The 25,231-nt window shown below is 40.3% G+C and overlaps 1 protein-coding gene across 1 annotated transcript; it reads right to left on the bottom strand.

Annotated features, from left to right (window-relative positions):
• Positions 1–922: 922 nt before the first annotated feature.
• On the bottom strand, positions 923–24,512 carry LOC117404029 (zinc finger matrin-type protein 1-like). Its single transcript, XM_034006660.3, has 7 exons — positions 24,322–24,512; positions 10,028–10,134; positions 9,427–9,519; positions 8,700–8,874; positions 7,936–8,220; positions 7,334–7,433; positions 923–7,123 (listed from the first exon to the last, which is right to left on the bottom strand). Exons 1-7 carry the CDS (start codon positions 24,476–24,478, stop codon positions 5,905–5,907), a joined length of 2,136 nt encoding a protein of 711 aa, XP_033862551.3. The 5' UTR covers positions 24,479–24,512; the 3' UTR covers positions 923–5,904.
• Between the last annotated feature and the right edge of the window lie 719 nt (positions 24,513–25,231).

The following is a 25,231-nucleotide window of genomic DNA, read 5'->3' on the forward strand; positions in this document are numbered from 1 at the left end:
AAAGAAAATGAACGGATGCACTGGAATTATCTAAGGATGTTAATGGATTCACTGAAATTTAAGTCAAGAAAATGCTGTAGTTAAATGGATTCCTCTGAGAAAGGGAGTCTTCCTCAGGCCTGATTAGCCAGCTTTAATACAAGTGCTGGCTACTAAGGAGCTCTGAGATTGGAGGGGTGGAAATCTGAATGAGCCAATGGGGAGAGAGGATGAACAGAGGGTGGTTGCAAGGAACTATGGGAAATGAAGTTTTAACCTGGCCAGGCTACTGACCCTAATTAAAGGGACAGGTGGGTGAGACTAACACACACATTATGTAGCATGGGAATTGCTACAGGGTGATCATGGGTAAGAAAGGGGTAGAGTGTTCAGAGGTGGAACGACAAAGCAAGACAGTAAGAACTAGAAACAAATAGAAGCTATTGCTACTCATGCTGGCTTTAAACCAGCACAATACTTGTTTTATCTGTTTGTAATGGCCAACGTGCCTTTTGTTTTGTATAAGCTTTATTCTGTTTTGTTTAAACTTTTTATTTATTCATTAAACCGCGCAAACAGCACATTCATACCCCAATCTGCTGTTGATTTTCATTCATTTACTGGCCTGACGTCATCCACAAAGCCATCCGTCACAACTTCCTAAAAAGTTCTAAACCAAATATACAAAATACTTTACATAATCTATGGATGTACCGTGCATCATGCATGTACACTAAATGTGGATGTGCTTGCTTGGACCAGCTCTCTCGCCATCCAAGAGGTTATATATGACCTCCCCAGTGAAACGCAGAGCCATGTCAACAAGAACAGATTTGTGGAATGGCTTATTGAGCAGACTGGGCTGTTTGACCAAACAAGAGGAACACATTGCAGAAAAGGAAGGTGGAATGGTTCAGCAAATCAGATTGTTCAGGTCTGTTCACATTCACAAAATGACATCCTCATCTCCTCCCCAATAAATAATAAGCCAGGTTCTTAAAGCAGACAGGCAGGAGTTTAAGTCATTTCCGCAAGCACATTAAAAGCCCACTTAATTCAGACATGGTTTAACCCAGAGCTGTAAAAACAAAGGACTTCGCACACACAAGTGGCATGCATGCCGTGGCCTATATAGCACCCTCACCACATGAACAGCTGGGAGGCTGTCGAGAGAAACCGGAGTGAGGGGGTTCACGTGTGTGGTCTGCGCTTCTGCCTTTGACTTGAGATAACATCTTGGTTAACTCATTCACTCAGTGACAGACACATACATACAGTGCACACAGATACAGACACATACATGAAACTGGAGTCTGGAATTTTGTTGGTCGTTTTAAGGAATTTGGAACGACCGCTTGTAATGCAGAGTAACTGAAAGGGTTGTTTAGTTTATAATTGTCAGTGGTGGTACCTCCATCCCACACACATTCAGACAGAGACAAGATGGCAGTACTCCACCCACCTTCCTTTCCTTACTGTTCTTCTATCGGTGCATGTGCCATTAGCTTACTGCTGGCACAAACCAGGGCACTGCTGAAAGAGCCTGATGTTCTTGTGTTCCTGCTGGTTTTATACCTACCGTATAATCGTGCAAACAGGAGCATGCTGTTATGCAACGGGAGTTTGCTTATATGCATGATAAGGCCATGGGCTTGTATGCTGGACTATTTTAGGAAAGAACTGAAGAGAAAGTAAAAAGTGAAAATCTATTAGAAATGCTATTACAAAGTCTTTAATGTGCTCTTGTATTAATGTTATCTTGCTGGTGTATAATAATAAAAGAGATTTACAAACATCTTGGTCCCCACGCCTTGCGCTTACATATATCTTCAATGGATAGGTGTATAGGTAACAAGCTCTGGTCATGCTAGGCATCTCCACTCCCCTTAAGAGTCACTACAAACAGCTAACACCACATTAGAACAGAATAGTCATTTCCAGTTTATCTTATCCGTAAACAAAAGTATGTTTAATCAAATACAACTGTCAAAGAGACCTGCAAAAAGCAAAGTATCAATTTGAGCAAAATAAAAATGGGTAACTTGTAAATGACTCTTACTACAAAAGTGTATCAACTGAATTACTTCAACTTTACAAAATAATTTACAGTGTACATAAATATACTTAATTGTAGCCTGTAATGCTTCTACTGTGTACAGTAAGAAGATTGAAGATTACCTGTAATATGGTTTCTTCATAGAATGATAAACTCTACACACAGAGTGAACTCCCAGTCTCCATGTTGCTCGGGTCAGGAGAAAAACCAAATGATCTCTTTCCCAGAGATCCCTGATATAATAGTTTTTGGCACCAAAGTCAGTGTCCCTCCTTTATAAAACCTCCCACATCCCTTGGTATTGTTGTCCAAATTTCCAAACAATTACTTCAATAAATAGGTTACAGGTAATACTCGTTTTCTTACCTTGTATGATGAACTCCACACAGAGTGAACTGCACCAAAGGCAGTAGATAGAGTGGTAGGTCAGATATTAGTGCAAGAAGCCACAGCCACCACAGAGTGAGTAAAGGTGGGCTGAGAGCAAGACACAGTTAAATTGTAATGTTTTATAAAGGTCTTGAAAGAGGCCCAGGTAGCAGCATTGCAGATGTCCTGGATTGGGATGGATTTTAATTTTGCCCCAGTAGTAGCCACTCCTCTTACCGAGTGTGCTTGGATAGGTCCTGGAACAGGTTTTTTTTTTTTTTTTTTTATCACGTTTATAACAAAACTCGATACAAGATGTAATCCACCTAGAAATGGTCTGTTTTGACACAGGTTTGCCCTGAGTTTGAGAGTTAAGACACAAAAAGCTGCCCTGATGTTCTCTTATTGATAGTTCTGTGAATATAGAAATTCAGTGTTCTCCGTACATCAATTAGGTGGCGTCTAGCCTCCTCTTCTGATTTATATGGTTTTGGGTAAAAATCATGAAAAGTCATGACCTGGTTGATATGAATACTTGTTACCACCTTAGGTAGGAACTGGGGATTTGGCCTACAGACAATCTTGCCCCTGAATGACTGGAAGTAGGGTGCATCAATCACTGGTGCTTGAAGCTCACTTATTATTTATTTAGTGGACGCCTTTATCCAAGGCGACTTACAGAGACTAGGGTGTGTGAACTACGCATCAGCTGCAGAGTCACTTACAATTACGTCTCACCTGAAAGACGGAGCACAAGGAGGTTAAGTGACTTGCTCTGGGTCACACAATGAGTCAGTGGCTGAGGTGGGATTTGAACCAGGGACCTCCTGGTTACAAGCCCTTTTCTTTAACCACTGGACCACACTTACCCTTCTTGCTGACATCACTGCGACTAGGAACGCTGTTTTCCATGTCAGGAAATTCTCATTGCATGTCGCCATGGGCTCAGATGGTGGTCCCATGAGTTTATCCAGTACTAGATCGAGGCTCCATTGAGGAATGATCTGTTTCCTTGGGGGCCTTAGGTGGTTAACCCCTTTAGATGGCCTACCTTTATTATAGCCTGAGAGGATCCGTATGGCCTGAAACCTTGGCTCCGTTGAAACTGGTTTTGTCCTCCGAAGGAAGATTGGTTTGGCTGCTATCTAAACCTTTGTCTATGTCTGTTGAAATATGCCTTATTGAAGGATGCACCTCTCCCGGCTGTTGAGCAGGACCTGATGGCCTGTCTTGCCTCCTTCATCTGTGCCAGGGAGTCCGTGAGGCCAGTGCCAAATAGTAGGTCCCCTTGAAAGGGTAGCTTGAGTACTTTTGACCTTTGACAGGGGTTAAGGATGCAGACAACGTCTTGCAGAGACAGCATTCGCCACAGCCCTAGCAATGGTGTCAATGCTATCGCATGCTGCCTGTAGCTGGATTTTTACAGCATTTTTTCCCTCTTCAGCAATATGCATGACCAGTTTGATGTTCTCCGGGGTAGGGGTCTGTAAGGAAGCAGACAGCTGGCTCCATAGCTTGTGTTGGCATTTGGTAGTATGTATTTGATAATTATTGATACACATACTGCAAGTGGAGGTGGAGTAGCCTCTCCAAGAAAGTATCAACCTTTCCGTCTCCCCGATCTAGAACCGATCTGTATGATGCACCCGTGGCAGGTATTGCCATGATAGTGTCCACTTTTGGCAATTTAAGGTAATATTATTTTTATGAACCCTGTAGAATTTGTCTGTTCTGGGAAGATGCAGTGCAGCAAACGCTGGCATACCCTACATAGCCTCAAAGGGCCTCCACACTACCTCATGGAAGGGGAAACCTTCAAAGGCTTTCCTATCCTTTGCATAAATGATGCTTAGGAAATTGTCCTCTTCAGTACTCGTCTGGGTAGTAATGTTGAGGGACAATGAAATCCTTTTTAAAACATTAGCATTTGTATACACAGGTTCAGTACCGTCTCCAGCAACTGATGCGTCTTCATCTGGGCCAGAGTCCATGACGTCATCGTCTCCCAGGCTGTGTGCGTCTGCAGAGCAATTCTGCTCCTGTGCACGCCATGCTGTTGTGGTATCAGAAACCGCTGCCCGGTCTACATGGGGGAGGCAGAATCTGCCTTGAGCTCTCTAAACTCCTGCAGTCACTGAAGAAAAGATCTTTGGTTACTGTTGGCATCGCTACCTGTGCAGGAGTTGGTTGCGCAGTCACTGCTGGAATTTCAGTAAAGGCCGCCGCTGTATACAAGGCACATCTTTCTCCCTGCTGTCACTGGTATGTTTGGACATGGTGCTCCGTTTCTCCCTGGAACCGCTTGGTTTTCATCCTGACCCAAGCAACAGGGAGAGTGGGAGTTCACCCGGTGCGTGGAGTTCATCATACGAGGTAAGACATATTTCATTCTAGGCTGAATGCCCTTCAGTTTTCCAATACTTAATTATAAATACTTATGATTCCCCTCCCCCTTTCAGACATATACAATATGCTCAGGTCTGAGAGGGGACGGTTCTGGGAAAACTGAACCAGGATTCAGAAAGCAACTGGGCCCTTAACCTTCATCCTGTCTCCTGGATGAAGTCCAGCAGCAATACATTTACGTTGACACTTAAAAAAATTGAAAAAGTCATGGACTGCAGACACAACTGAAACCAGTCCTCTCTCTGCCTGTCTGTCTGCTTTCTCTCTCTGCCTCTGTCTCTCTTTTCTGTCTCTGTCTCTGAAAAAAAATGTTGTAGGATTTTAAACTGTACTGTATATTTAAACACTGGTCAATAGGCCAGTCTCTCAAGTAAAAGTAGTGTTCACAATATAAATGCTGGGGTACAAATGTACTCTCAACTGTTGCACTAGGGTCAGATTAAAGTGTCTATGCTTGAAAGCACCAAATGCCACAGGAGGGCGCTGTTGATAACAGAGGCTGCGTACCGGCCTGTGCGCTTGTGCGATGTGTTGCTGGGGGCCACAATCCTGGCCTTTCACTGCTAGGCTCCTGTACTCACCAGGGTGTAGAGTCAAAATAAATAAATACAAAACTAAAAACATGTCTAGAACACAATGGGACCTGGTTGAACCACCCCATCTGTGAATTTAAAATCATTAACAATGACAATATTTTACTGCATCCAGACCTTGAAATTTGATTAAAAAAAAAACAAGTTTCTTTAGTGATATTCAAATATCGTACTGCATCTGCTTATTTAATAAAAACAAAAACAAAGAAACATTCAGCTCATTGCCACACAGCACACCAAGTTGCTACCCAAAATGCAGTAAAGTACAGCGTTAACTTTGCTTATTTCATAGCATTTCACAGTATCTTTCTAATGTTACTGTTAAAATCTGCTTTTTAAACTTGTTATTAAATGTAAAAAAATAATGGTAATAATTTGTCAGATAAACAGATCAGGATCTATGTGGGTTTAAATTAGTCTTTTGCCAAGTGTTAAAGTCCATCAAACGCAATTCGACAGTAGAACGATTGCACTCTTATGAGACGGATGCAAGGGGATGCTTTACATTAACCCCATTATGGATTCATCCCAGAGCTTCTCTTCCTCAGTTCTCCCATCCAATTCCTCTTTCTTCTTCTTGTCTTTCTTGTGTTTCGGTTTGCCCTCCTTGCCCTTGTGCTTTGCCTTCTCCTCCTTCGCTGGCTTGTCCTCGGTCATCTCGCCCACCTTCTCCTCTTTGTCCTTCCTCTCCTTCCTTGCTTTCTGTTTCTCCTCCCTCTCCTTCCCCGGCCCAGTGTGTTGGTGTCTTCTCCTCCTCTTGTGCCTGGCTCGTTCTTCCTCACTGTCTGAATCCTCCTGGGTCCGCCTCTCTTTCCTGTGCTTCCTCTTCACCCTCCTGCTCGGGCTGCTGCCCGCATCCTCGGAGGTCCCGTGCCCATAGTCATCCTCAGAGTCATGGCTGGAGAGCTCCTGGCTGCCCTCTTTGTAGAGGGCTGCTGGCTGAGGCTGCACATCTGCGCTATAAGGGTAACTCTGGATGTTCTCTTGTGGGAGTGGGTACATGGGACTCACTTGGAATGCCCCACGTGGTTCAGCAAGACAACCTGGTCTGTAGTCCATAGACGGAAATGCAGAACCATCCTCGCACTCACCCAATGGGGCCGCCTTTGCTTGTAATCTGTGGCTTCTCATATTCTTCCTGAGCATCCTGTTCTTAGATGAAAAGCCAGGTCCCTTCGCTTCCCCTTCAAACTTACCCTGTCTGAATCGGTTACCCTCCCACGATGGTGGAAAAGGTGGACCCCATGGTTGGGCTTGGAACTCAGGTTGCCCAAATGGGGGAAAACCTGGATTCTGCATGTCCTTACCACACAGGCCAGGCCTGAACCGCATGTTCTGGGGTGCAAAGTTGGGAATCATGGCATTTCCTGCAAAATTGTCTTTTCTAAACCTTCTTTGGGTCTTTGGTGGAAATCCCGGAACGCCCTCCACACATTTGCCTCGCCTGAACCAGTTGTTTTCCTGCGTTGGGAAGCTGGGGTACCCTTCCTCACCAGCCTCTTCTTGCCAAGGACCGCCAGTGTCTTCCATGGAGAAGTTACTGGCCTCGTCCTCCTCCGCACACTCACTGTCTTCAAACCCCTCCCTTCCTTTGTTGCTGGAAGTCTTTGGGGCAAGCCCCCTGGCTTTCTGAACCTGAATGTAGTCAGCCAGCTCATCCTGGAAGGAATCGTAGACCTTCTTCTTGGTGTTCTTCATGAGGTTAGCCACCTTTGTCTCTCTGTGGAAACACAAGAAGCCTAACTGATTATGTGAATAAAGGCCTGCATACAGTCTAAGGGACGTGAAATGGCAAGATGGAATGAGAGCGTGAAACAAGGAGGAGGATACCGGCATTGTCATTAGCAGAAGAACAAGAGTAGGAGACGAGTGTGAGTGAAACTGAGAAAAACCTGGAAAGATAACAGTTTCTCAATCACAGAATACTTACTTGACCTGATGTTTATTCCCCTGCATATGCGCCTGGTACATTTCTATGGAGTTCAGGGTAATGCTGCAGATAGGACAAATAAAGGTGCCCACTCCAACATCTGAAAAACAGGTAATAGAAAGAGAGGTGGATAGATTCTTATTTTTTATATGGTACAGAATGCTGCGCTCATAATTTCACAGTGTGGCGAAATTCAAAAATGGCTGTTGGCCGAGCCAATCTGTGCAACTACAGGTCAAAGCAATTATTTGGCGCTCGATGGTGTTGCAGCTGCAGACGTGCAAGACTGAACATTGCAAAACAAGCCATTACTAATGTTAAAATACATCAACATTCCAAAACAGGAAATACCTGTATTATTCCTAATGAGCTTTAATAATACAAATCTCTACAAAACAATCACTACAATGCACTACAGTGGAGATGGAAATAAGACTCCTATTGCATAACAGTTTCACCCATTCCTGGTTTTACTATGAGCCTGATTAGGCACGGTTAACAAGCTCGGGTGTGTCATCTTAATCTCATAGTAAAACCGGGAATGGATCAAACTGTTATGCAAGGAGAGTTTTCATCCCTGACTACAGCCAGCCCGTCCTTACCGTTGGAGTCACTGTCAGCAGGCACAGCCTCCTCGCCCAGGTCCTGCAGCAGCTTCCTGCGTGTCTCGTTGCGGAGGTGCTTCTTCCCACTGTAGTGCTGCTGCGCCATCTGGGGGTTGTTGAAGGATGCGGAGCACAGCTTGCAGTATTTATTGTAGTCATTCAGATCCACTCCCAAGGGGGCAGGCTCGCTACCTGGCTCCCCGCACCTCTCCTCTGGAGGCGCTGACTCGGGCATGACCATCGGGGGGTCCATCGAAGGAGCAGCCTCATTAGGGGTGTTATCTTAAAAAGAGACGACACTGTCAGAGCGTGACGAGAATGGGGTCTATGTGACGGGTAGTTCTGAGATACCACTGGATATCAGTTTAGCATTACTTTTTGAGCAAACTGTACATGGTGCTTGCTAAACATAAACACAAATATACACTTCGACTGTCTTCATTCTTAAAACATCCATAATAAACTAATTGGGACCAGGGGGTGTTCGAATAATCAAATTACTGTACAACTGAGAAACTGATTAAATTACGTTCGGAATCTGGAAACCTCCTAAAATAACATTTAATACAAACCACTTTACCTTTAAATAAGTAACATACAATGCAGCACTGTACTGGAAATACCCAAGACTGAGGGCTGAACAGTCCATTTTCTATGACAGCAGTGAAGAAGTGTACACATCGAGGTCTGTTTGGTTAACTGAGGTTAAACGCTATGGAGTGCTAAGACCACCTCTCCACGACTCGTGCAGTTTGTGCTACCTGCTTGTGACTGTGCGGCCGGTGGGGTCAAGGCTGTGGCCAGCGTCTCGCCTCCGAACTTCTTCAGATACTTAGCGTGCACTTTCCCAGCGTAGTGAGACTGCGCCACCACCAGGGAGCTGAATACCATGTTGCACAGGCTGCAGAAGCGGTTCTTATCCACAACACCCTCATTCTGAAAGGGAAACAAACACAGCAGATTGCTACAATGCCAGTCAGTACCGGGCAAAGCTAACTGGCTGTAACATGCATGATGCTCCAATCGTTACTGAGAAGGTTTACAGAGACAGACCCCACGCTACGTAAATCCTTGCGACCTGAAAGATTTCTGTTGATTGGTTTTCATTCCTACTTAAAATATTGATAATCAAGACCTAACGAAATCAGCTATCAAATTTTAGGAAACAGTAATAAGCAATGGAAGCAATGTACTTTTTTTATAATGCACACATGGTTGAAAAGGATAAATAAACAGATAAGACGTCTGCATGATCACTTCAGGTTTTATAGTGTAGTCACACTGTTACTTGAATAATTCAAGGTTGATCTCTCTATCGAAATTTGCTGTAGATGTCTGAAGTGTTTAGTTATGATGCCTGTGCAGTTATCACAGGGTCACTGTATCGATGAAGGGTCGTAAGCCTTGAGATTGTCACGGATTTGGGGTTGAGGGACCCCAGGAAATCGTTTCCTGGTGGAAGCTCTAGGTAAAATGAACCTTGTTTACCCGGAAGTTGTTCTGCTCATTCTTGGCATTGTTTTTATCTTTATCTTTCTGCATCTGAAAGAAGAGCTTGACCTTCTGGGCGTGCTTCTTACCCTGCAATACACAAAGCGAGCCAGCTGTTTCTATATACATACACAAACACTGCCCTGTAGACATGCACACCTGGATACACACATTACACATACAAATAAAGGGACCTTTAATAGAAAGTGGAATTATCACACTTCATAACAAACCTGGAAGATTTAGTTTTATTACACTGAACATGAAAGTAAACTGCTAATGATAACAGCATAATAATAAGATAATAATTCTACTACTTAATACTGCTACTATTACTACTAATAACACAAAATAATGGTTTAAAACAATGGCTGCACATTTCTAAAGAATGTAATTATTGACAAGGTACTCCTAAAGAGGTACTGCACAATACACTGTGAATCAATTAGTCGTGTTTGGAGGGAAAAGAAGGAATTATTCAATATAGAACTATTTATACTAAAGTATAGTGATTTCACAGTTGTTTAAAGTCACACAGTGGGATAAAGTCTTCACTAATAATGTTTGGTAAGGGGGAGGCTGATTCTTATTGACATACCTTGTAGTGGGAAATGCGCTGTGATTCGTACTGTAGCACAGCTCCACACACCTTGCAGAACGAGTCAGTGAACAGCTCACTGAAAAGCTCCTTGTGATTCTGATCATCTGAATACAAATAAAGAAATAATAATAATAATTACAGAAAAGGGTACGGTTCAGCCACAGCCAGGAAGGCATGTATTTACTCACAGATGTCTCCTGAGCTCCACAATATGCTTCTTTTGAATGATCCCATTTAATGGGTTTGAAAAGACTGCAAGGACAATCTGTAGTCTCAGGTAGAAGCAAGTCCAGTCAAAATACAGTACAGTCAACATGCAACGTCCAATGAGCAGAAAACTGCTGGAGCTGTGTCTTCATGTAGTTGCTACTATTTAGGGCAGATTGTTTAATAAACTGCATTTTTTTCTGTTAAAAGATATATATGAGAGCCAATAAACAAAAATAGTTGCCGTGCCATGCCGTCATCCTGACGAAAGCCTCCAGTACCACGCTGCTTGGTTTTCCACTGAACTGGCACCTCTTTACCTGGAAGCTATTCCTAGTGAACTTTATATGACAGCGTTGGGATAACCTGTCCCCCCTGGCTTGGTCAAGGGATACAATGATACATAGTTAAGTATTGTACTGATACTTGAGTATGACTAGAACATTTGGCAATACTAACAAAAAATAAATAATACATAAATGACAAACATTTTGATTACAAAGACACAGAAATGTTTAAAATACCAGGGAGGGCTCCGTTAAGTTATTTGAAGGATCGCTGTATGCAGATCTGCTGAATAGACCCCAGTGAAGCGTACAGTGTTTATATGACCCTGTAAATATGAAGTCACTACCTGAAATGGTGTCTTAAGATATAAAAGTTTTCAAACTGGTGGCAAAAGCTCTAAAATAAACGTTTAACTTTTCTTGCATGATACCCACAAACAAACTTGACCCTGAGAACCACAGAACACAGATGTGCACCCAGTATGAAGCCAGTATCTCAAAGCGTTACTTATCATCTGGATACCAAAAAGTCACAGTACCACATGTCAGTCATCTTACGTCACAGGTCAAAGGGTGCCACTAGATTTTCCTTGAGGAGACTGAAAATATGAAGCTGGCATCTCAAATAATGTATGAGATACTGGCAGTGAAATCAGTAGAAGAATGACAAGTAAGCTTGACAGGGTGGAGGCTGGGTGCGATCTGGTGACCCCGCAAGCGAGTGTCTTAACCACTATGCAAAAGAGCCAGGTGCATTTGTATTTGTGGTTACAGAGCTTTTAACCTCATCTCATGTAGCCGACAGGGGACAGAATCTGTAACGGCAGTGCGTCACAACACTGCCCTTCACATAAACAGCCCTTACTGGGATGCTTGACAGGTAATGGCACTTTCTCATAAAGTAATCAACACTCAATACATTATCCTAAGTGGATAAATCAGAAATCCCAGGGTCTGCAAGAAATGTCACGACCGCCATGCGTGCTTGAGATAATCCCTTTATCTGTTCAGGGCGACTCTATACAGTCGTACCTTCACAGATTTCATGACATCTTAAAGTTATGAAACATACTAGAAACTAACACAGCTTCATCATTTCAAAATGAAAGAAAAGGGATTTGAAAAGTAGCCGCCTGAAAAGCAGCGCAAAGTGTTGTTCAGATACTTAGAGGTGCAGCTGCGACATCTCATAGTTGTTAATAAGATCACAGGTTTGATGAAACCCATGACAGTTATATCAGAGTCCTTTAGAGTGTCATCAGATCCTACAGATGGAATACAGCCTTGAATAACCTTTCTCAAGTTTCTTTGAAGACATCGTTATTTGCTTATTGTACTAACGTGCTGTATATGAAGGCAAGGTTGTTTTTAAATAAATCTGCTGATTCTTAAAGAAGAATGCCTGTTAAAGTTTTGTTGCTGCAGTATGTATGTATATATGTGTATGTGTGTGTGTATATATATATATATATATATATATATATATACACAGTATATATATATATATATATATATATATATATACACACACACACACTATATATATATATATATATATATATATATATATATATATGTATGTTTTCAATCTTCACCTTCCTAACTTGTCAATTTCTTTTAGATATCCCATTCTAAATCAAGAAAGCCATCACCTATTTGGACCACCTAACTAAACCCACCATTGGGTTCATTTGAACCAGTCACAAAGCATGATCATGTACACAAGATGTCCACTAGATGCCAGCACTGTATTTAGCCATATTTCAAGCTCTGCCACAGAGCAGCACATAACTGCTAAAACAGGAAAATCATGTTCTTTACACATGGGACTGCTTATATAATATACAGGTCTGAATCTGGCAAATCTTAAGTTTTACCAGCAATTGTCGACATTTACCAAGTAAGGTGTTAATGTCAGGAATTATAAAAATATATCGCTTTTCAGACATTTATCAAAAGTACAATTGTGGTGTCAAAAAACATTCATATTTTAATGTTGGGCCAGAACTAGTAACTCATTTGTTGTTTTCAGTAACATGCGCAGTTGCATAACATGAAAACACACACACATCTGGTGTAGAAAATAAAATCTGCAATCTGACAACATAACAGTCAGTGTTTAATATGTGTAATCCTATTCAGATGGAACAAACACTACAACTGTCAGTGGAGCTTTTCACACAGTCTGGGATTTAAAACCCACAACTTGTAATCTATTGTGGAAGCTGAAGTGAGACTCCACTATATGAAACAGTGTCTTCTTCCTCAGCTTTGGGTAAAGCCAAACCACGCAGAAGATTCTCAAAGTTTCTGATGTACTAGTACGGGGAGGGAAAGCTAATTCTGGGAAACAGGGATGAATCTGTGTACGTGTAGTGTGAACCTTTGTTCTTGGTTTTCAGCACTGAACATGATCTCTTTTTCAGACGAAGATGAAGGCTATGCAGTGGAAGGAGAGCTGGTTATTGATGTCCCTCTCTTGGCCAAGTCCAGTTTACGGTGGCAGAGGTGGATGAAGCCGTACTGTTTTTTTGTATGGGCAGTATAACCATCACTGAAGTAATGCATTTTCCTCAGTCTTTCCTGCTTAGAGCTGTTGGATTAGGAAGAGTGCACAGACAAAAATCATGGTAAATTCTGAAACCCAGAACAAAGGATCAAGTCAGGATTGATAATTAAAATGATTGTAGCTAAAAAAACAATAATCCCACTGCCATTTATTATATAGGTCTTAAATGTGCTGCTCTGAAAGAAACACATGATAAAGTAAACGTGTATTTGTGTTTTTAAAACATGGCACCTGTTAAGTCCCGTTTTCAGTTTTGCACTTGCTTGGTAATTTCACCTGGAATGAGAAATTGTCCCCATCCCTTCAACAGCTGTTTCCCCCATTGCCCGACATTCTTTCAGCCCCCTACTCTTTTGAAATGACCCAGGATATGAAAGTGTAACATATTTCCTGAGAATAAGCATGGGAACTTCAAACTGTCTTTAACCTAACCTAATGTAGACATCAAAACAGGTAAGATTTATGGAATTATTTGGATAACTCTAATCACTTTACAGGTACACACTGTCTATACAGATTCATCCATATTTCCTAGACCTAGCTTTTCCTCCCTCTACTAGTGCATCAGAAACTTTGACAATCACCTGGTGTGGCTCAGATGAAACCCAACTTGAGGAAGAAGACGCAGTTTCATATAGGGGAGTTTTGTTTATTGCATCTATACAGTTACATTGTGGAGCAGAATGGCTGAAAACCTCTCTGAAGAACGTAGCGATATATTTCAAATGCATGCACCTGTGGGGAAATCACAGCAGGTACACTGGCCAGAGGATGACTAAAGGATACCCCCTGAGAACATGTTATGCTGTGTTTAATGCCCAGGTCTCACCTCAGCTTCCACAAGAGGACAAAGGAGAAAAGCGCAATTGAGAGGTATGACTCGTGCTCTACTTACAGGTTGCGTCACATGAGTAGTATTCAGATTTCTTTGGAATGGATTTTTATTTTCGGGGTTTCACCACACGGTCTAAGGTCAAACATTGTTAAGCTGTAACTTTACTGGTTTGTTTTCCAAATGTGTTTTTAATATTTTTTAATCCTCATGCAATTTGCAATAAAATTACAATCTTTATAAATTTTGACCCCTTGACCCAATCAGGCAGAAAATGTATATTTTGTTTTTTTACTTGGAATAACCCTGAGCACCAAGTTTGGTGTAAATCGTCAGGGGTAGGGTGTTACCTGTTGTGTGAATTGACACAGAACGACACTGAAGCAGTTGTCTGGAGGTTAAAAAGGATCTACCATAAATTATAAGTGGCCTCAGGCTAGATTAGCTACACCCTGACAAAATACATAAGGCTGCCTAAGGCAAAAAACTCTGAATTGGCAAGTGACATCCCCTTTGTTCATAAAAGATGTTTAGATCAGTCAGACAGAAACCAAAATGGACAAACTGTAAAGCAATCTGCACTGCAGACTCACAGAGCACAACTTCTGCCACTGACCTATTACTGTTACCTATTTCTAAAGGACCATAATAATGTGCCATAGGGATTTGCCTACTCCCCATGTGAAATGGAGATGGTCAGACAGAGGAGCACATGGGAAGTCATGGAAATACAATATTCGATATGCCATCTGAACAAACTGGGGTGACGTGGGCAGGGATGGAAATACGACTCCAATTGCATATGTGTCTCAACCATTCCCGGTTTTAATACAAGCTTAATTAACCAAAGTGTGTATGCAAGAAGCTCAGGCGTGTGGGTCAAACTGCTATGCAATGGGAGTCTTATTTCCACCCCTGCATGATTAAAGAGTAACAGACTATGAATGGAAAACATGCACTCCATAATGATTGCCAATATGATCCCTATGGGGCAGCAAAGAGACTTCAGATATCATAACTGTACCTACAGGAGCCCAGGAACTGTAGCACCACTGCCTGTTGCAGAAGGGTGCGCCGGAGGTCCCAGCAAAGTATCAGCCGAGTGATAGGCTTGTCACTCGCTACATGTGGCTGCTACGATGATGTATGTGTGGAAGCAGACACCAACCACAATGGGCTGAAAATGTATTCTATGCATTGAGTTGCACTCATGTAGCTCTCCATGTACTTTGCTGAACCTCCGAGACAGCCCTATATCCCAGACAGGGCTCTTCTCTGGCATGCGGCTGCCTTGTGTCCCTAAAGGAGTCATGTATCAGAATGCATACTTTGTGTGCACTGCACCTGCCTGGTTCACCCATGTCACCCCAATCAGTTCACCTGTATTGCATATCCATTGTGCACCTCTCCTTATGGGCCTGTCCTGAGCACGTCATTATTTCACATGGGACAAATTCACTATATAAACTTTAACATATTGATTTTGGGGTCTAAATGCTGTAGGACAGGGAAAGGGTTTGGACATGTCACTTTAAACAAAACAATGTCTGTCCTAAGTCACAAAAAAACTGTGTATATTAAGACTTTTTTTTTAGTTTTATTTTTAGTTAACATTGTATATCCACTTTAAACCTTCATACTAGTAATTGATGGACATTTTTTGGACATTTTGTTTGTACATTACATTGGACTGACTATTGTTATTCAGTGTCCATGGTGATTAGAAAGATTCATGGCAAAACAGCTAAATGGGAGACCAGATGAAGGGAACATTAAAGAGAAAACTGATTCACATTTTATCCTTGTGTGTGTGTAATTATATATATATATATATATATATATATATATATATATATATATATATATATATATATATATATATATATATATTTTTTTTTTTTTTTTTTTTTTCTTGTATCAACTACTAAAAAACAATTCTGTGTTAAGGTTTGGGAGCTAGTCAGTATAAGTTTCCTGCCATATTCAGCTATGGCCATGACTCTACAGAATGAACTCATTTTGCTTCATGAAGTTGAATGAAACCTGCTGAACTGCTTAACATACTGAATTTCATACCGCTTTGTAGTCTTCCATATACTTAACGAAAAACTGAAATTTTAAAACACAACATGAAATACTACTATTAAGGCTTCCGACAGACTTTTGCGATGTCATTTTGTAGTTTCTTTGATTACATAAGAAAGTTTACAAACGAGAGGAGGCTATTCAGCCCATCTTGCTCGTTTGGTTGTTAGTAGCTTATTGATCCCAGAATCTCATCAAGCAGCTTCTTGAAGGATCCCAGGATGTCAGCTTCAACAACATTACTGGGGAGTTGGTTCCAGACCCTCACAATTCTCTGTGTAAAAAAGTGCCTCCTATTTTCTTTTCTGAATGCCCCTTTATCTAATCTCCATTTGTGACCCCTGGTCCTTGTTTCTTTTTACAGGTCAAAAAGTCCCCTGGGTCGACATTGTCTATACCTTTTATGATTTTTAATGTTTGAATCAGATCACCGCGTAGTCTTCTTTGTTCAAGACTGAATAGATTCAATGATTTTAGCCTGTCTGCATACAACATGCCTTTTGAACCCGGGATAATTCTGGTTGCTCGTCTTTGCACTCTTTCTAGAGCAGCAATATCCTTTTTGTAACGAGGTGACCAGAACTGAACACAATATTCTAGGTGAGGTCTAGAATATTGTGTTCTAGACCTCACCTAGAATATTGTGTTCAATTCTGATCACCTGGTCACATGATGCTATATAAAAACATCTAAATTATGTTTACATAGTTTATTATTATTATTATTCTCTCAATCCTAAAATTCTAGGCAATGCAAAACGATTGGCCATAACTGTACAGTACTATGCAATGTAGGCTACATGAGTCAGAGTGTCTGCATATTAGCAAGCAACAGCACCATCTAGTGCAACAGTAGCGCATTACCAGTACAGAAAAGAAAATAAAAAGGATCCAAAGCAGCAGATTAATAGCTGGAGTTGGCACTTGCTATAAAGACCCTTCGGCTGAACAAGCCTACATACTATGGCAGAAAACTATAACTGAACTCAAGTGAAAGCACCATAACAGACATGTGCTCATTAATAGTTACCAAAAGCACCCAGTACACACAGCTAGAGATAACACTGATCAAACATAGCCTCTTTTTCCTGAAGATGTTACAATTCTACATTTGAAGCTGGATTTCAGTATGCCTTCATTTCCATCTGCCACAGGGATGGAAACAAGACTCCTAGTGCGTAGCAGTTTCACCCATTCCAGGTTTAAATATGTGCTTGATTAGCCACAATGTATAGGTAACAAGCTCAGGTGCCTCTTACTGTACTCATAGTAAAACCAGAAATGGATCCAACTGCCATGCAGTATTATTTCCACCCCTGGAGTTGAAAACATTTGTTTCCATAAGCAGCAGATGGATATCTACACAATTTGAGCTGGAACGCTGACAATGCTGGTTTAATTTATTATATATATATATATATCACACACACATACTAGTCAAAAGTTTACATACCCTAATGGAAATTTATAATTTCTAAAAATTTCTCAAAAACATTTTTAGGAAAAATCTTCTGTAGTAAAAGTTTTGCTTTTGTGGATGAGGAAAACAAGTTACAAAAAAATAGATGTCTACAATTATTTCAGCAATTTTTTTGAGCAAAATTCCAAAAATGCTCATTCAAAAGTATTCATATCCTGACAAGGAACATGAAATTAATAGCTAGTTGAGGCAACTTTAGCAATAATAACCTCTTTTAAACAATTAAATATTTGTCAATTAGCTTTTTGGCATGATTCTTTAGTGATTTATGAGCATTCTTCAACGCAAATTGTTCCAGTTCATTCAAATTCTGTGGACTTCTCTTGTGCACAGCCTTCTTCAACTCATACCAAAGATTCTCAATCGGATTTAGATCGGGACTTTGACTAGGCCATTCCAGAACTTTAATTCTATTCTTCTTTAACCATTCTGAAGTAGATTTTGATGTGTGCTTTGGACCGTTGTTGTGGTGGAACGTCCAGTTGTGCTTGAAACCAGGTTTTGTAGCGGAGGGTTTCAGATGATTGGCCAATATCTTTTGGTGTGCTATGGAATCCATTTTACCATGTATTGGAACTACATTTCCTGTGCCATTAGAGGAAAAACAGCCTCATAGAAGGATATTATCACCTCCATGCTTGACAGTAGGTATGGTGTTCTTTTCTTTGAACGCCTCACCAGACTTTCTCCAAACATAATGACTACCAGCGTGACCAAATAGCTCGGTTTTTGTTTGATCACTTCACAAAACCTTGACCTGAACTCACATCCATCAAATGTTGTTTTGCAAACTTTAAGCGATTGTCCTTGTGACGTTTTTTCTTTGGCTTGCAACCATTGAGACCTTCACCATGCAATACTTCACCTATGGTTGAAACGGAAACCCCAGTCCCACTTGCAGCCAATTCACTTTGAATATCTTTGGCAGTCAATCTCGGATTGTTATTAACCTTCCTCACAATTCTTCTACTTGTTCTTGGTGAAAGAACCTTCTTTCTTCCAGACCGAGGAAGCGTTGTGACAGTACCAGGAGTGTTGTACTTCCTGATAATAGAAGCCATATTTGAAATTGGGATACTCAAATGCTTGGAAATGGTCTTGTATCCTTATCCAGCTTTATGACAATAAATAATGTTCTGCCTAAGGTCTTCAGATAGCTCTTTACTTTTTCCCCCAAATTGACCTGTTGGCAATGGCAGCAATCACCATATGCCTAACCCTTTTATACTCTCTAAGAATTCACCTACAATCCAGCATTTTCTAGAATTAGGTTCTGCATTATCATATTGACATTTCGAGCACCTTGTAGACAATACTATAATAGCATCAAAGGGTATGAATATTTTTTAATTAGCATTTTTGGAGTTTTGCAAAAACAACTGTGAAATAAATAATTGTAGACATCTATTTCTTGTAACTTTTCCCTCATCCACAAAAGCAAAACTTTTGCTACAGAAGATTTTTCCTAAAATTCTTTGAGAAATGTGTAGAAATTATAAATTTCTCTTAATCGATTTCTGGTTTCTTTTTGTTACTTGTGCTTCCTTACGCCTCTATACCGCCCCCCCCCCCATCACAAAGCTATCAGTTAAGCCATTTCTATCGAGGTGTCATTAACTTTAACAAGCAGTTATCCATTTATTTATTTATTTATTTATTTTATATAGCGCCTTTAACCAAGGCGCTTAACCATTTTTAAACTAAACGGTACAATCAGGAAAAAATGGCTGAAGGAGGAAGGTATGTTTATTGGGCAAGGATGAGGAAGTAGAGAGTGTTGCTACAGTGAGAACAGAGGCTAGGGCAGGGTTGGGCAAACAGGCAGGGTCCTGACCAGGGGTTAGGGGCTAGGGCACGCAGTGGGATGAGCTAGGGTGAAAAGATGTGTTTTAAGGGAGGAGCTAAAACTGCGTAGTGTAGGGGACTGTTTTATATTGAGTGGGAGTTTATTCCAACAAAGGGGAGCCAAGAGGGAAAAGGAACGGAAACGGGATTGGGCACAGGGCGAGGGTGGGACCGAGAGGGACAACAGAGTTTGAGAGCATAAGGGACGGGAGGGAACATAGTAAGTGATAAGTGCAGCCAGGTAGGGTGGGGCGAGACCATGGAGGGATTTATAGACTAGAGTAAGGAATTTAAATAAACAGCGTTATTAAACAGGGAGCCAGTGTAGCTGAAGGAGAAGAGGGGAGGTATGAGAGGAGCGGGGGAGGTTGAATATAATACGGACAGAGGCGTTTTGAATTTGCTGTAATGGTGTGAAGGCGTAGGAGGGAAGGCCAAGGAGGAGGGAATTGCAGTAATCAAGGCGGGTGAAGATGAGAGCATGAACCAGGAGTTTAGTGGCAGAGAAAGAGATGGAGGGGCGTATTTTTCGATTGTTAAATAAATGGAATCGGCAGGTTCGTGTAATGGCCGAGATATGATCAGCAAGGGAAAGGGACGCGTCAAAGTCCATAATTCGTTAAGGAAAGCAGCTGTGGAGTTTTCGTGAGCGTGCATAGATACGGGAACTTGTGACATCTAGTGGTCAACCTGTCACACTGCAGTACCAAGGAACAAGCGCTTATTCTCATATTAAATCTGGGACCAAGTCACAACTTTGACAACACGCTAATCACACTTAACAAAACTGTATTTCATAGCGTTTTCTTTTTTTTTGTAAGTATCTTATTTCTTCTACTCATAAAAAAACGCTATTAAATACAGTTTTGTTAAATGCAATTAGCAGGTTGTCAAAGTGTTTATTTGGTCCCAGTCTAAGTTTGATTCTGCACCACAGTAATCATATCGGCCCACTTTTAAGAATCACCTGCTTATAAGAATCAAAACACCCGGGACAGATGTGATTCTTATAAGCAGACTGCACGAATATATTTTGCAGGATTTAGGGAGAACTGCAAATGAATTGTACTATCAAGAAAAATAATGGAGGTTGTGAATTTATTTATAAATGGCAGTAGGCAGCAGTGTGGAGTAGTGGTTAGGGCTCTGGACTCTTGACCGGAGGGTTGTGGGTTCAATCCCAGCTGGGGGACACTGCTGCTGTACCCTTGAGCAAGGTGCTTTACCTAGATTGCTCCAGTAAAAACCCAACTGTATAAATGGGTATGTAAAAATAATGTGACAATTTTAAGTCGCCCTGGATAAGGGCGTCTGCTAAGAAATAAATAATAATAATGGCAATTATATGGAATATGATAGAGAGGTGAACTTTGACCTTTGTGTAATGTCCAGTTGCAGACTGAACCGGCTGCAGTCCCAGTTGGGTACTGAAACGAGATGAGACCGTTTTACAGACTGGTTTTGTGGTGCAGGAGGTAACATGGTAGTATTTCTGTTGTCTTTCAAATATGAAGTGTTATTTGGTACCACATCCATAGACTGATTTGATATGCTTCTTGCTCCAATTGTTATTATTTATTTATTAGCAGACGCCCTTATCCAGGCTTACAATTGTTACAAGATATCACATTATTTTTTACATACAATTACCCATTTATACAGTTGGGTTTTTACTGGAGCACTCTAGGTAAAGCACCTTGCTCAAGGGTACAGCAGCAGTGTCCCCTACCTGGTATTGAACCCACAACCCTCCGGTCAGGAGTCCAGAGCCCTAACCACTACTCCACACTGTGGTTAGGGCTCTGGAATCATGAGGCAAAATCAGAAATGGACAATTGTCCCCAAGATGCATTTTAAGGCGGACTCCCTTCACATTCCTTTCTTTAAATAAAAATACACAGATTTGTGTTCCTGTTGATAGTCATCATACTTTTCAAATATTCTGTTAATTGTGAAAAACTGTAGTGGTGGATCCCGCTGGTTTACCTGTTCACTGTTCTTTTGTAATTCCTATACTGTGAACAAAGTTTGTTTAAGGGATGAAAATAAATAGATAAATAGTAACATACAGTGCAATGTAAAGCCCTGAGCCAATGAAGCACGTTTACTAGCATCACAATATAGAAATTGCAGTGAAATTCAAGGCAGATCGGCCAACTGTTTTTTGTTTAAAATGAAAATCTTTGAAAACTACAAGTAATGTCAACAGACATAAAAAGCTCAGTATTGTTTTTTTATTTTAAAGTCATGTATAGGCTTGCTACTTTTCGATATTAATCGGTAAAGCTTGTTAAACGTCGAATTCCCAAAAAATGACTGTTCGACTGAAATACATTTATATAGGATAAACGTCAGTAAAACCACTCGCTATTTTTTTATTTTTGTACCAAAAATAACAATTTAGAAACCATCTATAGTTTGTGTAATTTTTTATACTTACTGTCTGTCCCGTCTCTGTTCCACTCTGAATGGCTTAGAGGTCGCTGTCAATCATCTCAGTGGTCTGTTTGTATAGTTTCACTGTCACTGTCATTTCACCCAGTTCTGACAGATCTTGTTGACTGAAGCAGCGCCAGAATGCTCTCATTCATTTAAAACAGGGGTGTCAAACTCAGTTCCTGGAGGGCCGCAGCGTCTTCTGGCTTTCGTTCCACCTGAGCTCTCAATTACTTAATTGGTCTAATTATTTGATTAACTGGACACATTTAACACTTCTCTGCAGGCCTCAAAATGTTTCATAGGTTGTGTACCTTGAATCAAGTGCATTTTTAAAACCATAAACTATAAAAATACCTTGAAAATTATTAAATATGTCAAATTGAAATAATAATTAGATCAATTATGTTAATTGAGAGCTTAAGTTGGAATGAAAACCAGAAGACCCTGCGGCCCTCGAGGACTGGAGTTTGACACCCCTGGTTTAAAATGACTGTCAATCATCAAGACCTGTACAGACTGCGCACTTTCATTGGCCAGCTCAAGCGCCTGTCATTCAAAGCGTCTACTTTTGAAATGAGCGTGTTAAGGTGTAGGTAGGCTTTTGCTAGGTATACGATGACAGTTACTAGTTTGATTTGAAAAAGGGGCACAAGAGGAAAACACTTAATGAGTATTGTGCACAATACCCTGACTGACGTCTCTACGGCAGGACGAAGAATAAATGCAAGTTAGTTCTGTTCAACTATCTAATGTTTTATTCTGTACATATTATTTTTACTCGTAAATTTATGCTATAAAAGTCTGTAAAACACTTCATTGGTGTAGGATCTTTTTCTTTACAAGGTATCGCTCTGCTGTGACCAAACGTTATTTCAATTAGAATGTTGCATGTGGAATATGACAAAGGGGCTTCGCTAAATGAGACGTTTCTCAACGGCATAAAAAGTATTATTATTATTTAAAAGTATAAAGGTCGATTTCACCCATTCTCTGCTTGAATTAAAAATAAAGATCGAAAAAAAACCTGGTAAATTCTTTAATAAACGTCGATATTAATCGTCGATTGGGGCGGGGGCTAACAGTAGCAAGCCTAGTCTGTGTAAGAAATCAACTGTGTATGGAGATTCCACAGCATTTGTTTGCCAGAAACATCTACAACACTCCACAGCAGTGTACGGCTGTACCATTTACAATGAAGTGTATTGTCAATATTTTTACACTGTGCACTTATTTTAATTGATACAGCAGCACCGGTCACAGACACACAAATATTGTGAAAGAACCTTGTATTGGTTATGAAAAAAGCTCTGTGATTCCACGACAAACAAATACAATTAAAAAATGAATACTGCACACCAAGGTAATCTAAGGGCTGGAAACAAACATGAGACGTGCAAACCCCGATTTGATTTACCTTCAACAAATCTTCTACAAAGGGGTATTTCCAGCATCGTTTAAATTTTTTACTTTCAAATGTTTATGTTACGTTAAAACATATTTCTACAAATCTGCCCCATTTCACTGATGTTACCGACTCAAGAGCTGGGATACTTTTAATGAGGGGGAAGGTGGGTCTGTAGTTTACCTGAAAGGGATAAACAAATCACATGATTCCTTCCTCTTAACTAGATTCATACAGAGCATACTTAGAATCGGTACGAAAACATGGACTGGATTACTCGGATAGGATGTGAAAAACTGGAGCCCACAGTAGATTACACATTAGCTAAAGCTGCAGGACACACCTGAGTGTGCACGTTTTTACACACATTACTTCTTCTATTAAACCATATTGAATATAATAAACAGGTTAAGAAAAAAAAATACTAACACAAGTAAAATGTTCAAACTGTATTTGACAGTTAAGGTTTGTTTGTTACCGACTGGTGTGTTCTTTTTTAAGACAAACCTACCGCTATCTATAAATACAATTAATAATAAAATACCAAGGGACGGCTACGACTACCGCAGACTAGGCCCAATCTATAAATAGTATATATATTTGTTATTCTTAAAATACTATTTCCCCTCCCCACACCGCTTTTATTAATAATAATAATAATAATAATAATAATAATAATAATAATAATAATAATAATTTACCCACGGGGATTAAGGCCAGGTCGTGTATGTAAACCAAAACAGTAATAAAACTATACTATAACGATTTGTTTCCATTTTCAAGGAATATGAAAACAAATGTCGTCATAAGCTTTTCAATCTAAAAACTGCCGTTTAAACTTTGTTAAGGGGCATTCATTGTTCCTTTGTATCTGTTGTTGCGTCTCTTAAAATGCCAGCCTGGAGTAGTACACTTAAAACCCTCTACCTATCAAAACAAACACACACACACATTATACCAGACCGTACAGGGCGCACACTTCAAGACTTATATAACTACAACGAGGTCATCCATTACATCACATGAGGAAAACAGTCCTTACCATCCCCGAGCAGATTCAAATATCCTTAACACATTTGCAGCTTTATTTTTCTATTACTGTTTGTCTTTAACTCGGTTTTTTTTTCTTTTTGTAACTGAACTCACCTTTATTCTGGGAATTAATGGTGTTGTGTGTGTTTTTATTAGTCTCGGCCCCAGCTATAGAGCTAGCATGAAAGGCCGAACTGTTGCTAACGCTATGGTTAATTTGCTCTTTAATGCTCTCCACTAGCTGCGGGATGAACGAAACGTCCGACTCCATCTTTGTTACTAAGGGAAGAAGAACGCTGGAACTCCGACCCCAATTATCTACAGCAGGGGCTGTTTGAATGAGAGGTGCTGCCATCAGGCGGCTGAAGGTATGAAATGCAGCTTTATTATTATTATTATTATTATTATTATTATTATTATTATTATGATTATTATTATTATTATGATTATTATTATTTTAAATTAAGGTCCTGACATGAATCCCACCATAAAACCTTCAGTTGATTTCATTAGGAGTAGGGGTCGGGTCACTCGGGTGTTTCTTAAACAGTGGTCTGTGCTTATATTATTTGGATATAGTCAATAGTTTAGAGAAGTCAAATTTTCTACTACAGAAGGTTCTCCAAACCCGCTCTGAACCTTCAAATTACCGCTGGTGTATGAAAACGATTATACCCAACGTTAGTTTTTTTTTTTTTTTTTTTAGTGCTGAAAAAAAGTGTATTTGTTTAAAAACGTGTTAGTTTGTTTTGAAAACAATGTCTTCATAATCGAAACTAATATATCCAAGAACAACAGTGAATTAAGGAGGAGACAAATTAATGATTTAACTTCTTAATAGATTATTTAATTACTCAATAAATGAATTCACTTTTATTATATATAATTTTTTTTTTGCTTGTAGTTGTTGTAAATCCCAGTTATGAAATTGCAAATGTATTTATTTCTGCTTAACTGTTTGACTGCCAGTCAGCTCATCAAAACCTGTCCCGTTTCGACCCAGAATTCAATAAAGGGATTGAGA

The sequence above is a fragment of the Acipenser ruthenus genome, chromosome 1 (genome assembly GCF_902713425.1).
Source record: "Acipenser ruthenus chromosome 1, fAciRut3.2 maternal haplotype, whole genome shotgun sequence".
Taxonomy (NCBI): Eukaryota; Metazoa; Chordata; class Actinopteri; order Acipenseriformes; family Acipenseridae; genus Acipenser; species Acipenser ruthenus.